General features: G+C 42.0%; 1 protein-coding gene across 1 annotated transcript; it reads left to right on the top strand.

The window, feature by feature from the left end:
• rnf152 (ring finger protein 152) lies at positions 1-15,461 on the top strand. Its single transcript, XM_072668896.1, has 3 exons — positions 1-111; positions 9,985-11,892; positions 14,188-15,461. The coding sequence occupies exons 2-3, from the start codon at positions 11,476-11,478 to the stop codon at positions 14,350-14,352; spliced, it is 582 nt and encodes a 193-aa protein (XP_072524997.1). The 5' UTR covers positions 1-111; positions 9,985-11,475; the 3' UTR covers positions 14,353-15,461.
• The last annotated feature ends 8,772 nt before the right edge of the window (positions 15,462-24,233 follow it).

Below are 24,233 nucleotides of genomic sequence, written 5' to 3'. Positions count from 1 at the left end.
ACTGTCAAAACACTCTGTTCGCGCGCTGCGAGAACAGAGCGAGGAAACGAGCCCTTCTGAAGTGGAAATACAGCGAGACCGGAGCTCGCGCCCATGTCTGCACGAGGCGAGGTGAGTTTACTGCAGAAACGCCTGCGCTGGAAACCCCCCGCTGTAACCCCCCCCCCTGGATTCAGGGCGCTTCACAAAGTTTGTGCACCTTTATTGAGTTGTGTCCTGTCTGGAGTAACGCAGACACTGACCAGACCTGACCAGGGAGTGCGCGCGAGCTGATTTATGATTTATGATTGAGCTGTTTTGGAGTACTTCGTGTGTGTTTTTGTGGGATGTTACGTAAGCACGTCGTCTAGCCTGTTCTGTAACGTTTTTTTTTAATTATTGTTTATTTATTTATTTATTTATTTTTTATGGGCACGTTTTTGGGTGTAAAGTTGAGTGGTCAGAACTTTATCTTGATGTCAGATGCGATTAATTAATTAATTAATTAATTAATTAATTAATGATTTTTTCTGGTGTACAGCTCTTACTATACTACTCTACCTAAGTGACGCGACACGAGGAAGCCCCAGCATCTGGGGGCGTTTACGTCCACCTCGATCCAGAACACCGTAGACCAGCAGATCCGAGCCTGTTGATGTCCAGGTCCTCACACTTTTATTGTAGAGCAGGACTTTGTACTCAGGGGACGAGGATTAGGCATAAAAGACATTCAGCAGCCCTCAGCCCGGATTGGACTGATTATCCAAGTGTTTTCATGTGGGCTGTTTTGGTGGAACCAGAGGAAGCCCTGCCAAAGCACACCCAGGAAAACTGGATTGGGCACTGCAGGAATGTAACCCTGAGAAAAGGACCTAGATCTTAAGATGTTGATGAAAAATGGCCTTCACATCTTCTCAGACTTCACTGCACTGTATGACAGACACATATTTACATAGTTCGAGAGGCTGAGGACCTCCATAGACTTTCAATTTTGTACAGAATAAAAAAAATAAAATAAAAGTAGGTTATACTAATATTATGTTTTAAATGCATTACATACATAAAAAATCTGCACTTTTTAGTTAATATGAGTAGATATGCATGTGTGCCGAGACTACAATAGTGCCAGAAGTGCCAAGACAATTACATGTGCATGAAAATTATGCATGTATGCAAATTCATCTATTAATATAAAATCAGTTTATATATATTTTGTTAATTTTCTGCTTAATTAAACGATGCAAACCTTGCAAACAAAGCCATTCACAGTGGTTGGGGGTGAAACGCTCCAATTTAGAGAAGTCAGAATTGTTCACAGTGGTGGTGAACGGAATCAGACGTCCAAAAAGTTGAATTCCTCTAAACGTTAGAGCATTAAATCATTTACAAATACACTGGGACGTTGTTTTTTGATAGTTAAGCATAAGTTTTTGGACTAAACGCTTTTTTTAAACGTGTTCAAGGCGGATGGTTACATGTTATTAGGCAAAATAGTCCCCATTGTGTTTTTTGTCTTTTTTTTGTTTGTTTTTTTTTCACCACCATTGTACCACTATTTCAACCTCATCAGCACTGCCTCTAAAACTCAGAAGGCTTGCGCAGGTTCACTTGTTTGGTGTGTTATGACAGTAAATACAATGGCTGTGTACTTGTTTTGCAGTCCCGGCGACACCTGGTTCCATTCACCGCCACTGTAAAAAAAAATGAGTTGGTGAGTTTCTCTGGAGCCGAGCATTTCACACCGAAACGAACCGGAGTGAGCTTGTTTACACCTCAGAGACTGAAACATGCTGAAAGGGTGGAAGATTGGTGGATTTCTCCTTTAAGAGCGTAGAGCTGCTTCAGCTTAGCCGGGTATCAGTACTTTCTGTGACTACAGTGGTCGGTTTGTGACCTTCAGGATTAATCAGTAAATTCCACTGATATTAACTGACATTATCTCCAATGAAAGGCCTGTTATCAGATGCTGATTGATGGACTCAGCACTTCTGGCCGTTGCCTGATCAGACAGCGTTTGCTTAATTACTCTGCTGTGTCTTAAGTAGTAAGAAGGGCTGTATACTCAAGCCAGAGGGCAACTAGAGAGTGATAAACCACATGATCAAAGATAAGCACTTGATACCTAAAGCAAAGCCAGTTGCAGTTTTTTTTTCAACATTCAAGTTGTTGTGTGTGGTAAATCGGGTCTTTTCCCTCTTGTTTGCTCTGAAACTTTCATTTCTGTGCGACACAGCCAGCGGAATATGCTCTATATGGGCTCGCGGCGCTTTGTGGGATGGAAATGAGGATCCGTCCGCCTAACACACTTGCAGACTCTACCAGCTCCCCAGGGAGGGCCTCTATTTTCATTGCCCCCGTCCGGTGTTCTCCCAGGGTATTTCTTCTCTTTTAGGATGTCTTTTTGTACCAAGCAAACTGCGATTTCTGATCTGCCGCTTTGATGGCTTGGCCGTCTCCGGCTAGGAGGGGCTAGCAAGAGTAAACTACGAGAAAAAAAGATCTGTTTTATCACCACAGTGTTATCAGGCTGTGCTGGGCCGCCCACTCAGCGCTTTCTGTGAACAGCCATGGCTTATGTTTCCAAATACTAGCTAATGAGTTTGTTGGCTAATGTTATTCAGCTAACTTGGCTGGCTTAAGCTTAGCGATAGTAAGCGACTAATGTCAGTAGGCCGCTAATAGCCATTACAATATACGTATTTTCAAGATGGCAACTTTACAGGAAAGGACGACAACCCTCTTTCGTTTGAAGTCAATGTAGAAAAGCTTTTCTTATTATTTTGAGGATTTCTATTGGTCCATTCATCATGTTTGGACACAATGTAAAGAATAAGAACATGTTTTACAAAGCCAGGCAAAATTTTTGCCATTTTAATTTTTATTAAATTAGTCTTGGAGGTCAGACAGCGACAGCTTTGTGTTCACGCTACATGGTCAAAAGTATTGGGACACACCTCTTAGTCATACAATTCAGGTCTCATTCACGTCTCATTCAGTTCCATTGCCATAGGACTAAAAATCAAGCATCTAGGCACGCAGTCTGCCTTTACACACATTAGTGGACTAAAACTAGTGGTTTTAAAGAGCTCTGTGAATTTCCAGTGTGGTTCTGTAATAGGATGCCACCTCCTAGATATTCCACCATCAACTGTGAGCGGTGTTATGGAAAAGTGGAAGCGCTAAGGAACCACAGCAACTCCACGTAAAAAGTTACGGTATGGAGGTTGCCGAGGGCTGAGGCGCATAGCTCATAAAAGTGGCCCAAAACTGCTGTTGGAAACCTGCTTTTAGAGCTGCAAAGAGGGAACAACTCCATTTTAACGTCTATGGATATAGAATGGGATGCCATACTTGTAGGTGTAGGTGTCCCAATACCTTTGTCCATATACTGTATGCTGGATAGATGGGCATCTGAGAGAGGCACCTCACAGAATGTGTAGCCCCAGGGCCTTTGCTAGTCCTGACATGACTCCGTCTAACAACGCTGACTCCTTTGACATGCACACAATAGCCTGACTTCGTTCTTAGTCAAAGCAACTGGACTGAGTCGAGACATTTACACGAGCTGTATTGAAGACTAGTCTATTTAGGATATAGCAATTTATATATAACAATTCTATTGTAGTCTATTTATATATAACAATTATATGATTGTTATATGTAATGCGATACTATCATACATAGCATCATCGCATTATAGATGATGGAAGAGTGCAAATTTGAATAGGTGAGACCCTTAATCATGGGAATAAACAGGTAAAACAAAGTAAAGTATCTGTTAAGGGTAACAATTTCAATACTCTCTGCAGGGACTAGCTGTGAGGGTCTTCAGCACATCCAACAGGCGGGCAGTTAGCAGGTCTTGAAGGCCCTCCAGCACGGACAAAAGGCTAAACCATGCTGAAACAGTTCGAGTGGATACCGGATGAATGAACATTGAACGTTGAGTTTAGCGAGCAAGCATTTTTAATCACAAACATGAGAAAATCTGTCCCACCATTCAGCCCTGCCTTCACTCTGGTTCAGTTTAACTCTCGTTTTATGGGTCACCTCGTTAAAAATGTTAAAAACAGTGACAATGACAATGAATCATTTTTTGTGTTTTTTGTATTTTGGTACTGCCAGTAAACCCCCCCCCTTCATAGCGACCCCCTAGCACTAGCTATGCTCCCGACGCTTTAAGGGTAAGGACTTCTCTGACCTATGTTAAGCCAGCCACCACCCCTTTTCGAAATCCGAGCAAGCCGACACGCTTGGAGGATACTGACTGGCAGTGTTAGCGACAGCGGTTGTGTGACTGACTGTACAAACATCCTTCTCCAGAAGGATGCTCAAGAAAAGAGAAGCGAATGGATTGCTTCAATTCTGGAATCCAGGCTCTACAACGTGGGGTTTGGTGAATTAACACTGAAAACAGGTGGGTAAACAAAACAAACCCACCATAGTTGAGAATTGAGCGACATGCTAAGTTTGATTTAAGGAAAAGCCGGCGAAACCCAAATAAACCAGTCTACCAAACCCCCCTATGGTAAATGACTCGACTTGAGAGGCTTGAGAAACGGATGTGATTTGAGCCTCAGTTAGCTGGATGTTCCTGGCTACACATCGATCTACATGGACCATTGGTTCGTTACTCGGTAACTCAGTTGGATCACTGTCGAGCCCAACTGCCTTAAACTTGAGCAGATCGTTGCTTGTATCCTTCCGTTTTCCCTAATAAACGCTGCAGCCGGGTTGCAGCATGTTTAGCCAATTAGTCAAGACTAAAGGGGGCGTGTTCCAGCGGGAATACAGCGTCAATGCATACCCTTCATTGTGCTCTCTGGGACTCTGGCTCCTGATGGCAAAGCGGAATGCCTTGGGGTTGGGACTTGCGGCCCCTGGGCCTTAGTGATTGTGCTCAGTGACTTGGACAGGCCTCTTTTTAGCTAGCTTGTAGTAATTTAGTATTTTGTTTCTGTTGGCTTATTAATTTTTGTGTTTTTCACCCAAAAAGAAACAAAATAATCAAAGTGGAACATAACATTTTTTCGGGGGGTTTGCTTTGGCGGCCGAGCATCACACCCCATGCTTGGAGTTTGGAAAGCGTCCTTGTTTCCGAGGCCTCAAGGTTAGCAGTGTGGCTGCTCCGCTGCACCCCTGCTCTGATCCCCCTTTTCAACACGGCTATGATGTAAACCCCCCCCCAGGTTATTGATGGCTGCAGTGTTTGTTTGCTCAGCTCTGCTGGAGAAATATATTGGTTGAAGTCCTGTTACTTCTAGGATTTGAATGAAGAGCCCGTGTCACCAAGGACATGCACGAGTACCCTCATGGGCTCAGCCTCCCCCTCCTCCCCTCCTCTATCCAGGCTGCACCTGGTTAGCACGATCTATCGCCCTTGAAGACGCACGTGTTTTAAGTGACTTTTCCCCCCATTTCACCCCTTCGCTTCTCATCTGGTGTTGACAAATCCCCTGCTGCCGCTCCATTTATCCAGCTGATGGGCTCTTATAGCATACAGCTGATAGTCGGCGAGCTGTTTTATTGTCTTTTGCACCAGTTCTATCAGGATGACAAATAACACTTGATAGCTTGGTGGATTATTTACACCCCTCCCGTCCCGCTCGCCAAAGCCCAGTTTGGTAAATTGCCTCGCGCGGGTGTACGCCGTTATTTAAGGAGAGCCTCGCGTTGTGACGTGACATCAGTCCTGCACTTTTAGGAACCAATTAATAGAATAATTCCACGGCGAATGCCTTCCATTAGCTGTGTGCCTGGTGTTAGCGGCGCTTTTCACAGATGGCGAGGGGCAGAAATTAGCATAATTGCTAACTGCTCGGGAGTGTTTGGGTAGCAGGCCGCTGGCGAGTCCAGGGTGAAGGAAGGCAGCAGGTTTTTCGAGCTGAAAGCTGCCTTACTCAGCATAAAGCCAGAGATTGATGTGGATAGAAAAGTGAGGAGGGCATTTTGTCAAGGTTAGCCCCTGTCAAAGATTTCGAATGATTTAGTAAGTTTGCCCACAGGACTCTTGACGGGTCGTGGTGTATTTTTAACCCCCCCAACACCAACCCCCGCCTTAGCGTACAGTATCAAAGCGGCCACCAGACAGATTGTAATGTGATCAGAAAATAAGTGCTTCATAGATCATCATAAACATGCTCGAGTCCCGATCCTTCAACACTTCATCAAATTTGAGGAGATGAGGCGTGTAAATCATCAGAATAACCGAATAACACTACATGAAGTTGAGGCTGGTTCTCAAAGTGGGGTCCGGGGACCTCCAGGGGTCCACGATGTATAGGCAGTGGCTCTGCATTTTAATTTTGTAAGCCAATAGAAACTTTGGTATGAGACCACTGTGACGACGGGGTCTACACCAAGCCTGGTTTTAGTGAGAACACTGACAGCGGACCAACCTGTAACCTGCCTAAAGGTTCTAGCTAACAAGAGTCTGGTTAGAAAGCACATCAGGTAGCTTCAAAAAGCTGACGAATGCATGGTTCCCACTCCCAGGCGGTTGCTAGGCTGTTGCTATGTGTTTACAAGGATGAAACTAGGATGTTTTTGGTAAGCGGTTGCTATTGTATACCAGGTGGTTGCTAGGCTGTTGCAATGCAGTTGCTGTACTATTCCTGGTGGTTACTAGGGGCAATACTATTTCAGTTGGTTGCTGAAATGGCCCAGGTGGTTGCTAAAGTGTTGCTAAGTGGGTGCAAAGGTATTGCAAGTGGTTGCTATGGTATCCCAGATGGTTGCTAGGCTGTTGCAATGCAGTTGCTGTACTATTCCTGGTGGTTACTAGGAGCAATATTATTGCAGGTGGTTACTGAGTTGGCCCAGGTGGTTGCTAAGATGTTGCTAAGTGGGTGCAAAGGTATTGCAAGTGGGTGCTAAGGTGTTCCAAGTGTTTGTTATGTCAGTTGCTATTGCTATAGCAAAATGCTTCCTAGTTGTTGTTCAGGTGGTTACTGTGGCATTTCAGTTAGATGCTAAGGTGTGCCAGGTGGTTGCTATGTTGGTTGCTATCAGATTTCAGGTGGTTGCTAAGGTTTTGCTAATTGCATGCTATGGTATTGCTTAAGTTTCATAGTTAGCAGGAGTAGCTAGGTGAGCACTGGTAAGGTAATGCAGGTGGTTCCTAAAGTGTTTCCTCTTGGTTGCTATGTTGTTTGCTATGGTATTCAAAGTGGTTGCTAGGGTGTTGCCCTGTAGTTGCTGTAGAATTTGTGGTGGATGCTAGGGTGTTGATATATAGTTGCTAAAGTATTTGCTAAATGGTTGCTAAGGTGTTACAGGCGGTTGCTATGGTGTTTTGCAGATGGTTCCGGCTCCAATCCTTCTGCGATGACTGCACACTAGATGTTTGAACATTGCTGTGCAGATTTGATTGTATTTAGCTTTCACAACAAGAGCACCAGTGAGGTCAGGTCAGTACGTTGGATGATTAGTTCTGACACTCCAGCTCTTCCCAGAGGTATTGGATGGCGCTCCATCACTCCAGAGAACACAGTTCCACTGCCCCACAGCCCACAGACGCTTGGCATTGGGCCCGGTGACCACTAGGGTCACCCGGAATGCTGTATGTGCATGGGCTGAATTCGAACACAAGGCGCACAGTTAGGCAGAACTTATTGTTGGTGTATCTAGACCTTGCTAGGCCTGCCTAGTCTTTGCTGCTATTGCCCCTTAGGTCTGTAAGCGAGGGCCTCTGTTGCCTTTTGACTGAAAAACTCGATGAAAAGTAGATTATTTCTACTTCCTTTACGCTACACGCTCTGCATCTAATAACCAGCAGGCCCTCGGGGGAGTTCACGAGACAATTGCAGGTTTAATTACATTATTAATTACTTTTCTCTCCGGGGATGGGAGCAGAATAATTCTTGATGAAGGGCCACTCCCTCAGTTCGATTGCCCAAGAGGAGGACGCAATTTATGAAGCGTTATTGGAGCAACAGCTCTTTCAACTCGTTCTTTTCATTATATTGTGTCATGGCTGCTTGAGCATGTTATTATATTCCATTGACTGTACAATATATCCACGCTACAGCACTCTAAGACTACGTACAATCGTATGAAGGTGGAAATGTCTTCTCCTCCTAATTTGCTCCATAGTAATAATAAGAGGCAGCTGCTAACATTGCGGACCCCCTGATTGACATTTGTGTTGCTGACATCATTGTGTGTGAATGATGGTCCTGTCTTGACGAGCATTAGGCTAAGCAATTAACGTACATAATGGGTCTGCAGTAGCTCAAGGCGGTGTATGACCTTAAATCAAGTGGGGTTATAAAATGCGCTATACTGTATGTACGAAGCCATGTCCAGACAGCTTTACTAATTAGTCAATTCAGCTGCTTTCAGCACACGCTACATTGCAAAGCATGGCCATCAGAATGAGGATGTTCTGGAGAGCCTAAGGCCATCGTGCCCAGTGCCAAGCTGTGGAGTAGTGGAGCTCCATCCAATCCAATACCTTTCTAGTACAGTACCTCAGTACCTAACCTCACTAGTGCTATTGTGGCTAAATGTCATCAAATCCTCACAGCAATGTACCAGCATCTATGGTAAAGTCTTCTCGGAAGAGTAGAGGGATGTTATCCCGATTAATTCCTTAAGAAGAAATGTTGGACAATCAGGTGTCTACAGAGTTTTGGACCTATAGTGTAGCTTTAGCTTTGTTTTAGCTTCACTAAATGGGCCGTTTTCATTGGACACAAATCAAACACAAAGCAGCTACTTTCAAAACACACAGCTTGTATAATCCGTAGAAAAGCATTGCCAACACACTTAAATGTTCTGGGGAGCCTAAGGTCAGCATGCCCAATGCCAAGTGCTGGACAAAAGGAGCTTAAAGCCCTCCAGCAATGTGGACTTGTGGAGCAGTGGAACTGGATATTCTCTGGAGTGGTGGAGATCCATCCGCTACCTTTGGGTTTGGGAGTTGTAGGTCCAGAACTAATCATCCAACATCAGTACCTGACCCCGTCCTTTAAAACCGCTGTACCTATCACTGCCCACGTACTTCTATGCACCCTTTACGTTGGCATGGATGTTGAATGGCAATACAGTGTTTCTTCTTTGTCGTGTCCACAAGGCATTGGTCATATTTCACTTGAACTATTGGCTACTCTATCCATATCCGCCAGCTTTCAGACAACGTTCATAAATACGGACAAAATGACAACAATCCGCAGAGTACGGAGAGAAGTCTCCATCCGTATCCGTATCCATATTTGACATTGAGGCTTAATGCTTCCCTGAGACCCCTGTGGCTAAATGTCATCAAATCTTTACAGCAATGTTCCATTGTCTATGGTAATGGTAAAGAAGAGTGAAGTTATTACAGCAACAAAGAAAAAAACTCCTTGTTAATACCTTTGACTTCAGAAGAAATGTTGGACGAGCAGGTGTCCACAAACATTTGGACTTTCACTAAAGAGGCCGTTTTCCACCGATTTTTCATTCATTTATACGGAAAGATCTTCATATGTACTACCTATGTTAGCGCTAGTAAAACTCCTAAAGCTGCAGATCATTTCTTTACAGTAATAATCCAAAAACACATCAGTCCGACATGCTAGCAGTAAAGTAGTAAAAGCTAGTTACGAAACTAGGCCTTGCTAGCTTTTATTCCATGCTAGCAGCGTTAGAATTGACCTTTGGTTTTGATATGTGAGTTTCCCATTTGATTAGCTAAACAGTAATGCTTCAAGCTTCCATTACACTTTAAAAACCCGCAGTCCCCGCTCCTCTTGTTGACCGTCTTGGGCTCCGCTAGTTGCAACATTGCTGTCTAAGCTGGAGGTGATGCGACATGCAGCGTCTTTAATCCCTGCTGATGTGTTTACAAGTCCCAGTCTTCAACCCGTGACGAGAGGCAGACACCGTCCATGCTGGGCTTTCTCTAAAAGCCCGTTACACAACCCCTTCTGCCTCGGCATGCTCGACGATGTGAGATTTAGATGGGATTAAACAATGACAGTCTGTTTGGACGCTAACCTTCTCTTCTGCTTCGTTCCACAGATCCAGCCAGATATGGATTAGAACTCTGACAGGCTATCAGACCAGAGCGTCCAGCCCTGAAGAAGAGCAAGAAAGCGGACCACACTGTCCGTCATCGCGAGACAACAGCCTGTGTGCTTCTGCACTTCTTACCTAAGAGATCCCACGCTGAAGATCCCACGCTGAAGATCCCACACTAGAGATCCCACCATATCTTTTTTTTGGTTGGGGACAGATCTGTGGGACAGAGCAGGACATTGTTTGGACGCAGATAAAGGATAAATGATTAAGCAACAAAAATAACAGAAAAAAATAGATAATAAAAGAATAATAGCAAATCAAATATAACATCATAATTCAGAATCGTGAGGTTGGAGAAGAAAGGAAAGAGAGACTTTAAAAGCACTGTATATTTCAGCATTAATTCGTAAAAAGTGAATTAAACTATAATAATTGATCAAATTAATCACAGCATTGATTTAACAATAAACAAACTGCATCAGATTTCCTTAAATAGTCCATTTTGTATCCCATAATCCCATTCCCAAGGGACATAAAAGGACATAAAGGGGCACTCTGGCCTAACACTACACTTTAATATTATTTATTTAAAATAATTGAAATAAATATTAACATTATTTGTTGTGCTGTGTGATTTCCTGTAGTGCAGTCTTTTCAATTTGACAGAATCCACAATTTTGTTTTCATTCCGTCACTGTTCTCTCACTACAATACCCAGCATGCACTACACACATATGTCATACAGCCACTAGAAATCTCCGCCCCTGAGATAAAAAAACCCCAAAAACAATATTGAAGCAAACAAATACAGACGTCCTATTAGCTCAGAATTAGCTTTCTGGCTTCCAGCAATAGTACCCCTTAAGTACCCCCTCCAAACCGCCTGTAATTTATTCAAAAGTCCCTCCCACCTTCAAGATACATCATCAGGAGGCAGATTTCACAGTCTTTAAACTGGAAAGTTTAGAACTAGATGCTGTTGTTGGATAATTGTAAGAGGTGAGGAGACCATGTGAACAGCAGATGTAGTGATGGTTGAATTTGTCATTTTGGCCAGAGTTTCCCTTTAATGCTTGATTCTGGGAATGGCTTTACCTGCCTATTGCCACTAATGCTATCTCTATAGGATACTGGTACCAGATAGCAGATTATTCGAGTGCTCGTGTCAACAGTGTTGTAGTGCTGTAGTACTGTAATTTACAGCTACACTGTAAATGTGAATAGCATAGAATTAGCTTTAAGAGAGATAATCCTAATCTTCAGGCTAAGTTTAGAATTAAGAAATGTAATTAAACAGCAAATATTGCCAAATATTAATAGCAAATATTCAGAACATTTCAATTTATATAATAAGTTGCTTCAAAATAATATTATACTTTAGTTAAAATTGATTTCTAGACTAAATTTTGAAACAGAGACGTCCCCCAACCTGTTCAATTTAGCATTTAGCAAGCTGAGGTTTTCTTGGATAGGTGACTTCTGTGGGCCGCAATGGAGACGCCGTCTCATAGCTCCAGGCTGGAGTGCCAGATCTGCTTCAACCCCTACAGCCCCCAGCGGCGGCGGCCCAAACTGCTGCAGTGCCGGCACACGTGCTGCTCCGTGTGCCTGGGCCAGATGAGGCTGAACCACCGAGAAATCCGCTGCCCATGGTGCCGGAGCGTCACCCACCTGCCCAGCAGCCTGTCCGTCTCCCAGCTGCCTGACGACCCAAACGTGCTGTCCGTCATCTCCGTAACGCACCCCTCCGAGCATGGGCCTGTTTTCATCCGGCTGCCAGGCAATGGCTGCTACCTGCTGCCTCTACCAGGAGACGTGGAGCAGACCCTGCTGCCCGGGGAACCTGCCTACCGCTTCGACTTCAAGGAAGCCGGCGAGGCAGGCCTTCCGGAACGGAGCCTGGTAGAGGTGGGCAGGACAATGATGTTTTATTGCTAATAAATTACAGCACAGTGCATTTATCAAGTATTTGAATACAGTGAAAAATGCCCAGATGCAGTATTACAATCCTTTTTACCACCCTGTTATGTTGCCTAATTTTCCTTTTACAGAGGGCTCATAAAAGAAGAGCTCTGCTTTTATTGGCTGGTTTTACTGCCCCACATCCACATAGTATACCATCGCTAAGCCTAGCCTAACCTAGCATAGCTTTTAAGACTGTAAAAAGAACAGATCGCCGCTTTGCCATCAGCGGCCAGAGTCAGAGAGAGCACAATGGGCCGCACTCTCTCCAGGTGGGTAGATGGCTGTGCTCTCTGCCCTTAGCACTTTTAAGCGATGTTGTCCGGCACAGGCGTCTATTGGCTGGTGTGGTGGAACTGGGGACCCGGCGCTTTCCTCTGAGCATGTCGGCTGCCCAGTGAGGCTGCATCGACGGCAGTTTGTAAAGAGGTGGTGTTTTAAGGAATACCCTTCTATTGTACCCTCTTAGTGCCGGGAGCCGCGAAGGGTGGGTTAACGTTGGTGTCCTTTCGGCACATTGTGTGTTTAGCTAGCCTTTTAGCCACTTCCCCGGCTGCAGACACAGTTTCTTTAGTTTCTGTGACCTGTGATGTGCTCCCTCTTGATCAACATCCCAGTGAAATATAGAATACGGTGACTGCTGCACAAAAACCCTGTGAAAAGGCTGTGTCCCAAACCACACACTTCTGTAGCGTCCGTACTATTCTAATGAATACACTTGACACGATTTGTAGCATACTATTTGGTGTAGTAGTATGTGGTTTGGGACGCAGCCAGTGTCTTCAGCCCTCATTAAATTGGCTGCTCTGAACTGGCTGCAGTCATGTAGAGCTGACAGAGCGAGGGCTGTCAAAACCGCTCCTCTGGGAGCTAATAAAGGTTCAAAGCCCTGCACTATATATTCCATACTTTCATCTCTAGCAAGCACGTGACATCGTCTTCGGGAATTTCGTAGATGACAGTAGTTAATGGAAACACTGTCTAATTTTCTCGTTTACTGACTTTTCAGATATTTGCCCTAAAAAATCTGCCAGTGTGGCATAGAGTTGTGCGCCAGTCCTCTGTAAAAGCTCATCAAAATCCATGTTAGTGAGCTCATGCATATTAATGACCAGCACTCAGCACCTGGTCTTTGCAACCAACATATCTTAGCATTATAGCTGCTTTTCAAGCTGTACTTAGAAAATAATTGATGCTGAAGTCTATCACATAAAAGTGGCCTTTTAAACACACACACACACACATATATATATATATATATATATATACAGTGAGGAAAATAAGTATTTGAACACCCTGCGACTTTGCAAGTTCTCCCACTTAGAAGAAATAGACCTTTTTCGTCTTAATTCCACTCGCCGTGTTTGGAGGACGAGAATGATGAGTACCATCCCAAAAACACCATCCCTACTGTGAAGCATGGGGGTGGAAGCATCATGCTTTGGGGGTGTTTTTCTGCACATGGGACAGGACAACCGCACTGTATTAAGGAGAGGATGACTGGGGCCATGTATTGCGAGATTTTGGGGAACAACCTCCTTCCCTCAGTTAGAGCACTGAAGATGGGTCGTGGCTGGGTCTTTTTTAACATGACTATGACCCAAAACACACAGCCAGGATAACCATGGAGTGGCCCATAAGAAGCATATCAAGGTTCTGGAGTGACCTAGCCAGTCTTCAGACCTAAACCCTATAGAAAATCTTTGGAGGGAGCTCAAACTCCGTGTTTCTCAGCAACAGCCCAGAAACCTGGCTGATCTGGAGAAGATCTGTGTGGAGGAATGGACCAAAATCCCTGCTGCAGTGTGTGCAAACCTGGTGAAAAACTACAGGACCTCTGTAATTGCAAACAAAGGCTACTGTACCAAATATTAACATTGATTTTCATAGGTGTTCAAATACTTATTTAACACACAAATAAATTATTAAAAAATCATACATTGTGATTTCCGTATATATATATATATATATATATATATATATATATATATATATATATATATATATATATATGACTTGCCTTTACTTTCTGACTCACTTAAGTGGCACTTTTTTGTAGGAAGGTGTTCTGTTATGATGCACTGATACTGGTGAGATTGATACACATACAAATGAGGCAATAAAGACAGGAGTGCCACATATCTCGAATGGTAAAACACGCCATTCATGAATAGGTTACCATGACATTTCATGCTCTTAACATCCTATAACATGTCATTTTTGCCTTGTCTCCCACCCAAGGGCCTGGAGGTGGGGGAGGAGGAAGAGGGGACACTCAAGAGTTCAGCCTGGACTGGTTTCTGCACCATCCTCCTAGTGGCGGTCATCCTCATTTTCCTTCTGGGCATCGTCCTGCACAACATGTCCTGCGTCTCCAAGCGATTCAGCATAATTTCTTGCGGATGATAGACCTGCGCTTAGGACCAGTGATTACCTTATTCACTATTCACTACGTAGTATTTGCTAATAGTGAACGGACTGAGAAGTGACCATTGAATGGACGAATGATTTGAAAGCGAGGGAATCTAGCCAGAGCAGTAGACCCTGTCCCAATAAACAAATAGCCAATTACGGTTAGAACTCTGGACTTGGTCACACCTACTTATCCAATGTTTCTTCTGAAATCAAAGGTATTAATAGGGAGTTGGTTCACACTTGCTACAGTAACAGCCTCTACTCTTCTGGAAAGACTTTATACTAGATGTCAGAACAATGCTGTGAGACTATGATTGCATTCACCAGAGCATCAGTGAGGTCAAGGGCTGATGTTGGATGATTTGTTCTGCCACTCCAAAGTTGTTGGATGGAGCTCCATCAATCCGGAAAACACAGTTCCACTGCTCCACAGCCCGATGCTGGTGGCTTTAAACCCCTGTAGCCGATGCTTGCCATTGGGCATGGTGACTTTACGGTCATGTGTGGCTTCTCCAGAGCATCTAATGATTTTTTTTCCAGATTCACTCTAGAAAACGTTCTTGTGAATGCTAAGCTGGACCACATTTGTGTATTATCCAGTGGCTGAGACTGACACTAATCAACATGGAGAGATATGGACCTTTTGTGGGATTTTTGATTGTTTATTTATTGATTTCTAGATTAAGCATAATTTCTTCAGGTCGAAATATCTGAGCCTTGCCACTCTAAACAATGAGGCACAGTTTATTTGGAGCATGGACTTTGGAACGGCTAAAAATCAAGACAGATCAGATACTTTGGTAAACAAGGACACCGACTTTGTTCAGACAGGCAGCTCAAATCCGATTTATTGGCGTATCTGATTTTGGGCAGGACTGGTTTCCTGCGGTCTGAACACCATAAGGCCTCATTAAAGATCGTTTCAAATCTGATTTGCATCAGATTGCTGGAAAAGCGACCCAGTTGGACCAGTCAGATCCTTAGTTGGACCAGTCAGATCCTCAATTGGACCAATCAGATCAGATGTTGTATTTTCTTCTTGTGGTTCTAGCTGGTGGTCAAAGTTCCTTAAGGAGCTTTTGGAGGTTTGTCAATTTAAAACTGTGGAGGAACCTCTTAAGGTGCTTTGAGGAACCTTCAAGAAAAGGTTTTTAGACGAAAAAGATTCCTTGAAGGTTCCTCAAAGCACTTTAAGAGGTTCCCTTACCGTTTCAAATAGAAGAACCTCTAAAGGTTCCTCAAAGAACTGACCATACAAATCAGATTTGGTCACTTGAAGGATTTGGCCTACAGTGTGAACAAAGCCACCATGTCATTGATGCATAGCACCACGTTTGAGTGGAAATAGCACCCCCTGGTGGAGAATCTTTAGCCTGATAAATATGAGAGTGAGTCAGTCAGTCAGTCAGTCAGTTAGTAAGTTAGATAGTTGCAAGCCAGGAGAGTGAGATGCTTTGTATCCCAGTGGCAATAGGCGGCCAGCGCCACCCTGTGCCACCCCTTCAGACACGCCTTTGATGACAACCATGTTTTAATCAAGTGTTTATTTTATGAATTGTGTTTATTTATGATTGCTGGATTCAGATTTCTTTCTTTTAAGGATAAGGCAAGGCTGGGTTTGTAATGGAACGGGCATTTCTGATTTGTTTGACTGTTTATTTATGAGTTCTGGAGTCGGCATCATTTCGTCCAGATTGAAGGCTTGACTGGTTCATTCATCAGTGCCAAGAAACACAACTGAGAGGCTCGGTTTCTGAGCGTTTGTTTATCTCATGAATCTAAAATTGTTCATTTATTATTTCTAGATTCAACATCATTTTCTTGCAAATGAAACTGTACATTTCATCAGAGCTGAAGAAGATGGGAACAGCAGGGATGCATTAAGAAGGCTGAGCCTGGGAATGGCTAAATAAATACACTATATGGACAAAAGTCTTGGGACACCTGCTTAATCCTTGTTTCTTCCAAAATCAAGGCTTATGTAAAGCGTTTATCCTGCTTTTGTTGGAGTAACTGTGTCTACTAGATTGTGGAGCAGTGCTGTGAGAATATTATTGCATTCAGCATCAGTGAGGTCAGGATGTTGGATGATGATCACCACCCTACCTCATCCCCAACTCCCCAGCTCATCCCAAAAGTACTGTATGGAGCACCATCCATCATTCCAGAGAACACAGTTCCACTGCTCCATAGCTCAGTGCCGGGGGTCTATACCCCTCTAGCCCTCACCCTGCACCTGGCCCATATGCTGCCAATGCTTCAGAGAGCCCTATTATAATGGCAGTGCTTCTCTACAGGGATGTACAGCTGTATGTGTGTACATTTGCACATCTGTTTTAGCAATGGGTGCAACTTACAGTAGCGGAATGCATTCATTAGAAGGGGTGTCCACAAACATTTGGACATATAGTGTGTGTGTGTATATATATATATATATATATATATATATTCATTCCCAGGTGTTTGCACAAGTATGATATATGTATGATATATGTTATGATAGTTTTTTATGATCTCTTATGGATGCATTTAAACTATGTTGTTGTTGAAAATAATCAAAATAGAGACACATAGACATGTACATTTCTGACAGACTGTTCATTTATGATTTCTGGATTCAGCACTCCTTATTATTTCTTGTACATGAAATATCTGGTTTGACTAGGTTGGAATTATTGGTAACACTTTATTTGAAAGCTGCCTACATAAGGACTTTATAACACTTTTATAAAGCAGTGCTTGAGGGTTTATGAACAGCTTATGCTAGTAATAGTAGAATTAAATGACATTGTACTAACATAGAGGGCCTCAATCTAAAGCAAAGGATATTTGTTCCATTCATAGCACTGTTATAAGGCATCATTGCCATTGTTATAAAATCCATAGAATTATATAATGTTATAAAATTATACTGACAATTTTCATACATATTTTCCAATATGAATGTGGGATTGACGTTCCTCAATAATAGAACTCAGAAGTTCTATTATTGGGCTCATTATTAGGCTCGCGCATCTCCGGGTGGGTAGATGCGATAGTGATATATAGAATCATATATATCACTATATTTAGGAACAATTTCACAATACACGATATGAACAAAATGCATCAATAGCGTCTTAAAGACCGCTTTTCAAAAACTCTTCTCACGTACTGAGCACAGTGATTTGTATTCAAAATCAGCTTCACTTCTTCATTTGTTAAACAGCACTATTTACGCTCTGTGTAATGAAGTGTGCAATTGCTATGTGTTCTTTAAGCTCTGACGATATCCATGATACACTTGCTTGTATCACAATAACAAAATTGATCAATATTGCCCACCCTTATGTTCAGCACACATTTAACCAGGTTTGTCCAAACGTTCGACTGGTAATGAATGTTGTTTTGTTATTGTTCACTGGAAATTCTTTTCAGGAAAAAGGAACAGACCAAATATAAACAAATAGAAATTTTGGGGACGGCCACATCCGATTTAAATTTTAATATAGATAGAGGAACAGATATTTTGAACTCTAGAGAGGAACAGATAGTGGCACTGTATTGCACTCTTATGGATGTATGCACAGAATATTTGCTTTATAAATGTGCTATTCCATGTTTATTACAGAGTCCCTATGTAGGCTGTATATGAAGTTCAGTGTGTATACTGTTTATACTGATTATGCACTTTCTGTGGTTGAAATGCAAACAGATTTTGATGCTGACAGGTTCACACATCTGACCAGTGTGGAAGTACACATACAAATTTCTGATAGACTGTTTATTTATGTTTTTTTAATGGGTGTAAATGACATTTAGCCTCAATTAGAGCAGGGGAATCTATGCAATACTCAAAGAATCTCTAGAGTATAGGCGCTGACTGTTTAATAGGTGGAGTTTATTGAGTTCCAGTGGGCATGGGAGAGGAATTTCTGTGTATTATGTATTATGTGTTGTGATGATACACAATCACGAACACTGGATGGACCCTGAAATTGTGCTCAGTCTGCAGTATTTGTGTTGTATGGTTTATGATTTATGCCAAAAAGGAACAAGGCTGGATTGTAAAGTGCTGTAATGTGCTAGCTGTGATTGGGTAATGGTTCCAGATCATGCTGAAGTAGCCTAATAAAGAGTATAACCAGCTAAAATGACTTTATTTGTGCATGAAATGACTACAACTGTTATTTCTGTTTAGTTTAAATTGGAAACTTTGCTCCCTTTTTCATCTTTAATCAACAAAATGGTCAGATGTCATTTTCTAGCTGTAATCTGATGTGTGTAAACTCCAGTCTTACACCACCCTGAATGTCATTCCTGTAACTGCTGTGCTGTGCCTGTGCTGATATGACTATGCAGTGACTATGCATGCACTCCTAGTATTCATAGTTTCCCCTCTGACCTGGGTGTGTCTCTGAGTCATTCCTCTAAGCTAAAGGGATGCAATGTGATGAGCGATCCGTGCTAACACTGCAATCCTTTTGTTTACCCTCAGACAACCCGTTCATTTACAGCACATTTTTCTGTCTCACCACATAAACACAGCATGCTTGACCCTGTTTACATCTGGGTACACGCCAGCTAAAAGACGCCCAAGATGGATAGCATTGTTCTATGTGATAGTGGGGGGAGAGGGAGGGCCATGCTACTTATCCAGAAAGAGGAAAGCAGGAAAAATGTATAAAAAATGTGATGTGATCCAAACTGTGCTGGCTAGACGACTGGGTCAGAACATCTCCAAAACATCAGGCAGGTCATGTATGATTTTTCTGGTATGCAGTGGGCAGTGCCTACCAAAACTGGTCAAAAAAAGGACAACCAGTGAACCAGTGGGACACCTTCAGAGGATTTGTGGAGTTACAAGAGGGGCCTACTCAATATTAGGCAGACGGTACTAATGTTACGGCTGATCCGTGTATATTAAAGGTTCTCCATAATGGAGAAGAACCATTAAACCATGCAAAGAACCACTTATTCGTCCCAATAGTTCTATACAAGCTTTCTAAATAGCCCATAAGAAAGCCTGTTTTTAAGGCAGTGGCTGTTTAAAAGGCCTTTTTTAATAGAAATAAGATGTGTGGTAGAAGAACCTTTTAATTAAAGAACCTCCACATAATCTTTGAATCTTAATTCATTGTCAGAGAAGAAGCATATATTAATAAACCACCATATAAACCAGCTGTGCAGCACAATGTGGCAGCCTGTCCAGCAAACTGGACAAGCGCATAGCTATTTATGGGTCAGATAAGTCGTGCACCGCTGTGTGCGGAGCTAAGTTGAATGAATCAAGGCTCCTCTGGGTTTTCTGGTGGAAAAGGAGTGACATTTGTGGCATTTCAGCCTGCTGAAATCAATGCGCTGGGCAGTGGCGTAGCTTGCCTATTATGGGCCTCAGGGCAGCAAGAATTAACGCCTATCCCCTATCCAAAGATTACCCTCAGTCAGTATAGAATGAGACCTAGATGAGCCAGAATAGGTCCAGGCTTTGCCCACTTTATATAACTGCTACATCAATCAACCATAACATTAAAACCACTGCCAGGTTACGTGAATGACATCATGATTATCTGGTTTTAATGATACCTGTCAAGACGTGAGGCAGCAAGTGCACAGCCAAATTGTGATGGCTAGAGGACTAGGCCTAAGCATCTCACAGCAAAACATCAGGCAGGTCTTGTGGGGTGTCCCTGGTAAACAGTGGTCACTTTCTACCAAAAGTGTCCCAAGGAAGGCTGTCAGGTGAACTGGGGATCACAGGCACCTGAATCTTATAGATGCCATCCATGGAGGCTCCACCTCAAGTCTTACAGGACTTAAAGGATCTGCAGCTTACATTAGTCTCTGTGCCAGACTCCACAGGACCCCTTCAGAGAGCTTGTGGAGTCCATGCCTCAATGGGTCAGAGCTGTTTTGGCAGCATGGGGGTGACCTACACAATGTTAGGTAGGTGATTCTAATGTTACGGCTGATTGGTGTGTTTTAAGCATTAACCTTATGTTTGCTTATGACTCAAGCTTTTTCCCAACCGAGCTGGTGACCAAACAGCCATCTGAGTCAGTAGTGTAAAATTGCGTAAGTAGAGATAAAGACAGTGTCCAGTAAAGACATTACAGTCTGCTACAGGGACAAGTTCCCCACCAGGCCTATTAGGCACATGACCAGGGGCTCCAGCCACTAGCTGGTAATTTGTCCATGCTGTTAATGCATCTAAGTGTGTTACCAGGGGGCTCCAGCCACTAGGGGGCCCACAACCTGCATGAATATAGCCTCATGATCTATGTTTACATCTTAACCTCTTGGATGTTTTTGTTTTAATTAAAACACCTAATGTTCAGTAATACTAATTATTCAGTATCTACTAATTTTGTACGTAGTATTTATTTAGTACTATCAATTATTCTAATCTACTGATTATTCAATATGAAGTAATTATTCAGTACCTACTAATTTTGTACCTACCCATCATTCATCACCTACTAATTATTCAATAAATCATAATTAATTCAGTATCTACTAATTAGCATGTCAATTGCTACTAATTATTTAGTAACTAATAATTATTCAGTATCTACTAATTATCCAAGTATTAATTACTTAGTACCTGCTAAATATTAATAAGTACTACTGCTTATCTACTAATTATTTAGTAATTACCACTATTATTTATCATGTATTATCTAATTATTCCGTATGTACTGTTTTCTCAAGAAGTATTATACAGGGTTTTCTAATTATTCATTAAGTACTAATTATTTTGTACATACTCATTTACTAATTATTCAGTACCTATGAACTATTCTGTATTCTGATTACTTAATTTGTGCTAACTCTTCAGTACCTACTAATTTAGCACCTACTGATTACTCAATAATACTCAATACTAGTAACTACTAATTATTTAATAAGAAATCATTATTCACTATTCACATCTTCTAATTATTCAGTACCTACTAATTTAGTACCTCATTTATTAAGAAATTCAATATCCAGTCCTCCTGTTCAAGTGATTGCCCCTTTTCTTTCAATAGCTAGTTATAACCCCCCCAACACCCACCCGCCCCAACTGCAATCAATTGCTTTAGTTGTAGCTGTAGTTAATTAGGGGATTTGTGCAGAACTGCTTCTGCTACTGTATGGCTCCAGTGTGACGACTGTATCTGCACTACTGGTAGCTCCACTGCTGCTGCTGCTGCCTGATGGTAAGATATTATACATACATACAGCAAACATTTCAGGAAATCTCACAGCACTTCAAACACATGTTCTGGTGCGCCTGCCCTAGCTGAAGGACAGGTATGGGCCGAAGTCACGTTCCAGGCCCAGCAGGACGTCTCGATGGGGAAACTTTCAATTAAATGTCATCCCGCCACGTCGCCGTGTCCAGTGCCTTATTACAGATGCTATCTGCGCCCGGTTTGACATCTGATCAAAGTCAGATTGCACTGCGTTCTCCTTACAGGCGTGCAGGATAGCACATGACAACATGAAGAAACAGGGGAGTGTGTTTGCCCTTTTAACCTGAGGACGATTCATTCTGTCCTCAATGTTTTTCCCGCTCCCACGCGGTTCAATCAGCCCATGATAACACAGGTCAGCAATACAGGCTTACATATACAATGATCCCGATATACAAGTTTCAGGACGGTTGTCCATTTGTTCCAATCAATGGAATACAAGGCCCCTATATTACTGTTCATTGACGTATTGCTGTCTCAGGAAAAGCTAAACTCTTAAAAAAACACCTGTATTTTAGGTTGGGATAACATTTCATGTGACAAATGAACCAAAAGTTACAATAGATACACCTTTAAACCCTGTATGTAGGTCCGGTCTTCATTACTACTACATTAAATACACTGTTCTCACTTGCTCTAAGTGCGAGAGTGGCCTACATGGTATAGTTGGAGCTGCTCATCCTTGCCTAGAATAAAAGCCTCAAAGAATCAAATCAGATTCTGTGCTGAAAAGCATGGCGGTAGGTACAATTAAAGGAGCAATATTACAATGTCAAGATCCCTGGTCAATCACACCATGAGTATACACCAGCACAATCCCCTGAACCAGTGACCTTCTATACAATAGGTAGCATTTCATATTTGTTAACTATCATGAAAGATTTTCATGCAGGCTCATTGTCTTGTTACAAGGCCCAACTGCGCTTTACATAGCAATCTAGCATTCTGGTGTGAATGACCAGAATCTTGACATTTTAATATCACTCCTTTAACTGTACTCACCGCTGTGCTTTTCAGCTCAGAATCAGTCTGTCAGTTTCAGGCTTCTCTGATTTGATTCGTTGCTGCTTTTGTTCTAGGCAAAAGTGAGCAACCATGTAGGGCCCTGTAAGCCAAGATCCCTGTGAAAAGAATTAAGATGTACCTGGTGTACCTGGTTTTGGCCATAATAATGAGAACATAGTCATGCAGTTAGCACAATGCTAACTGACGTAGCTCCCATTATTAGCTTCATTAGCCTCGCAGCTCTAGTGCAAAAATGAAGATGCAAACTTCGGTCTTCACACCTATCCTGGCTGAGCGACTGCACTTGCGGTAAAGGGTAAACTGTGTGTCTTGCGCTGAAGCAGTTTTGTATTAGGCCTGCAGGGTTCAAATAAATTGAATAATATGAAAACAATCATATTAATTTTCTGCTTTTTATAAAAAATAGCCCCCGGCGCTTGCCTGTGGGGCCTGCTACTCCGCGGCGCTTGGCAGAAACCAAGCATAGCTAATTAGCACCCCCTTCCCACCCTCACCACCACCTCCTCTAGCATCAGGAGCCGTCAGTGGCGCCACATGACCCACTCCGCACACTCCTGCCTCACTCCTCCTCACACACTGACTGACGCTCTCCCCTCAGTGTTTCTGAAGGGAAATTTCATGCACAAATTGTTCCCTCTGGAGCTTTGTAAAAATAGCCCTTTCTCCATTACACTGTACTGCTGCAATCTCCACGGAGCCGAATTCATTTCCAAAAACGTGATCTGGACAAATGGAAAAGTCATACAAATGTAACCCGTGGAATTCTTAGCCATTCTCAAATGATTGAACTGAAGAGAGTAGTGTCTGATTTCATGTCTGTGGCCGTACAGGCTGAGAGACTGGACAAAAAGGGCACTTCAAGGTCACGGTTCCTTCCTACCTGTACACCTGTACATTAGATTTGATAATCAAGTAGTATCTCAGCAGGCCTGGCCTTTAAACTACAGTCAGAGCACCCTGAAAATACTAATATACATACAAGGCTGCAGACAAATCTGATGGATTTTATTATGGCAAAATTCGAATGTATTTTTTGCAATAATTTCGCTAATATTTTCTTCTATTTTTAAATGTAGGAAAAGCTAAATGGGTTGTTTTATTGGCTATATTTATACCAATCACTATTCTAAATCATATAAAATATTTACATGGAATTATACATATATAGGTTATATTTATAGATTATATTTATATTTATATACAATTATATCTTGTTTTGGGACAAAAAAGACCCCTTTCCAACACAAAGCAAAATAATAAAACAAATATTTAAAAATATATTATTATAATATAATATTATATAATATTATAATTATTATTATTATTATTATAATAATAATATATATTATTATTATTATATTATTATATATAATATAATAATATAATATATATTATATTATTATTATTATTATAATATAAAAATATTATTTTAAATTATATATATATGACTTTTACAATTACATATGTATATATTACTATATTGTCATATATACATATATCAGGTTATCCTAAAAATACACATCTACATGAATCAGATGAAATTAAATGAATTTTGAGATACTGCAGTATCTGTTAATAAAGTATACAATAATTTCTCTGGGCCACATTTAAAGGAAATATATAAAGTGT

The sequence above is a fragment of the Salminus brasiliensis genome, chromosome 23, assembly GCF_030463535.1.
Source record: "Salminus brasiliensis chromosome 23, fSalBra1.hap2, whole genome shotgun sequence".
Taxonomy (NCBI): domain Eukaryota; kingdom Metazoa; phylum Chordata; class Actinopteri; order Characiformes; family Bryconidae; genus Salminus; species Salminus brasiliensis.
The sequence above is the reverse complement of the archived record's forward strand: the minus strand, read 5'-3'. Positions and strand labels throughout refer to the sequence as shown.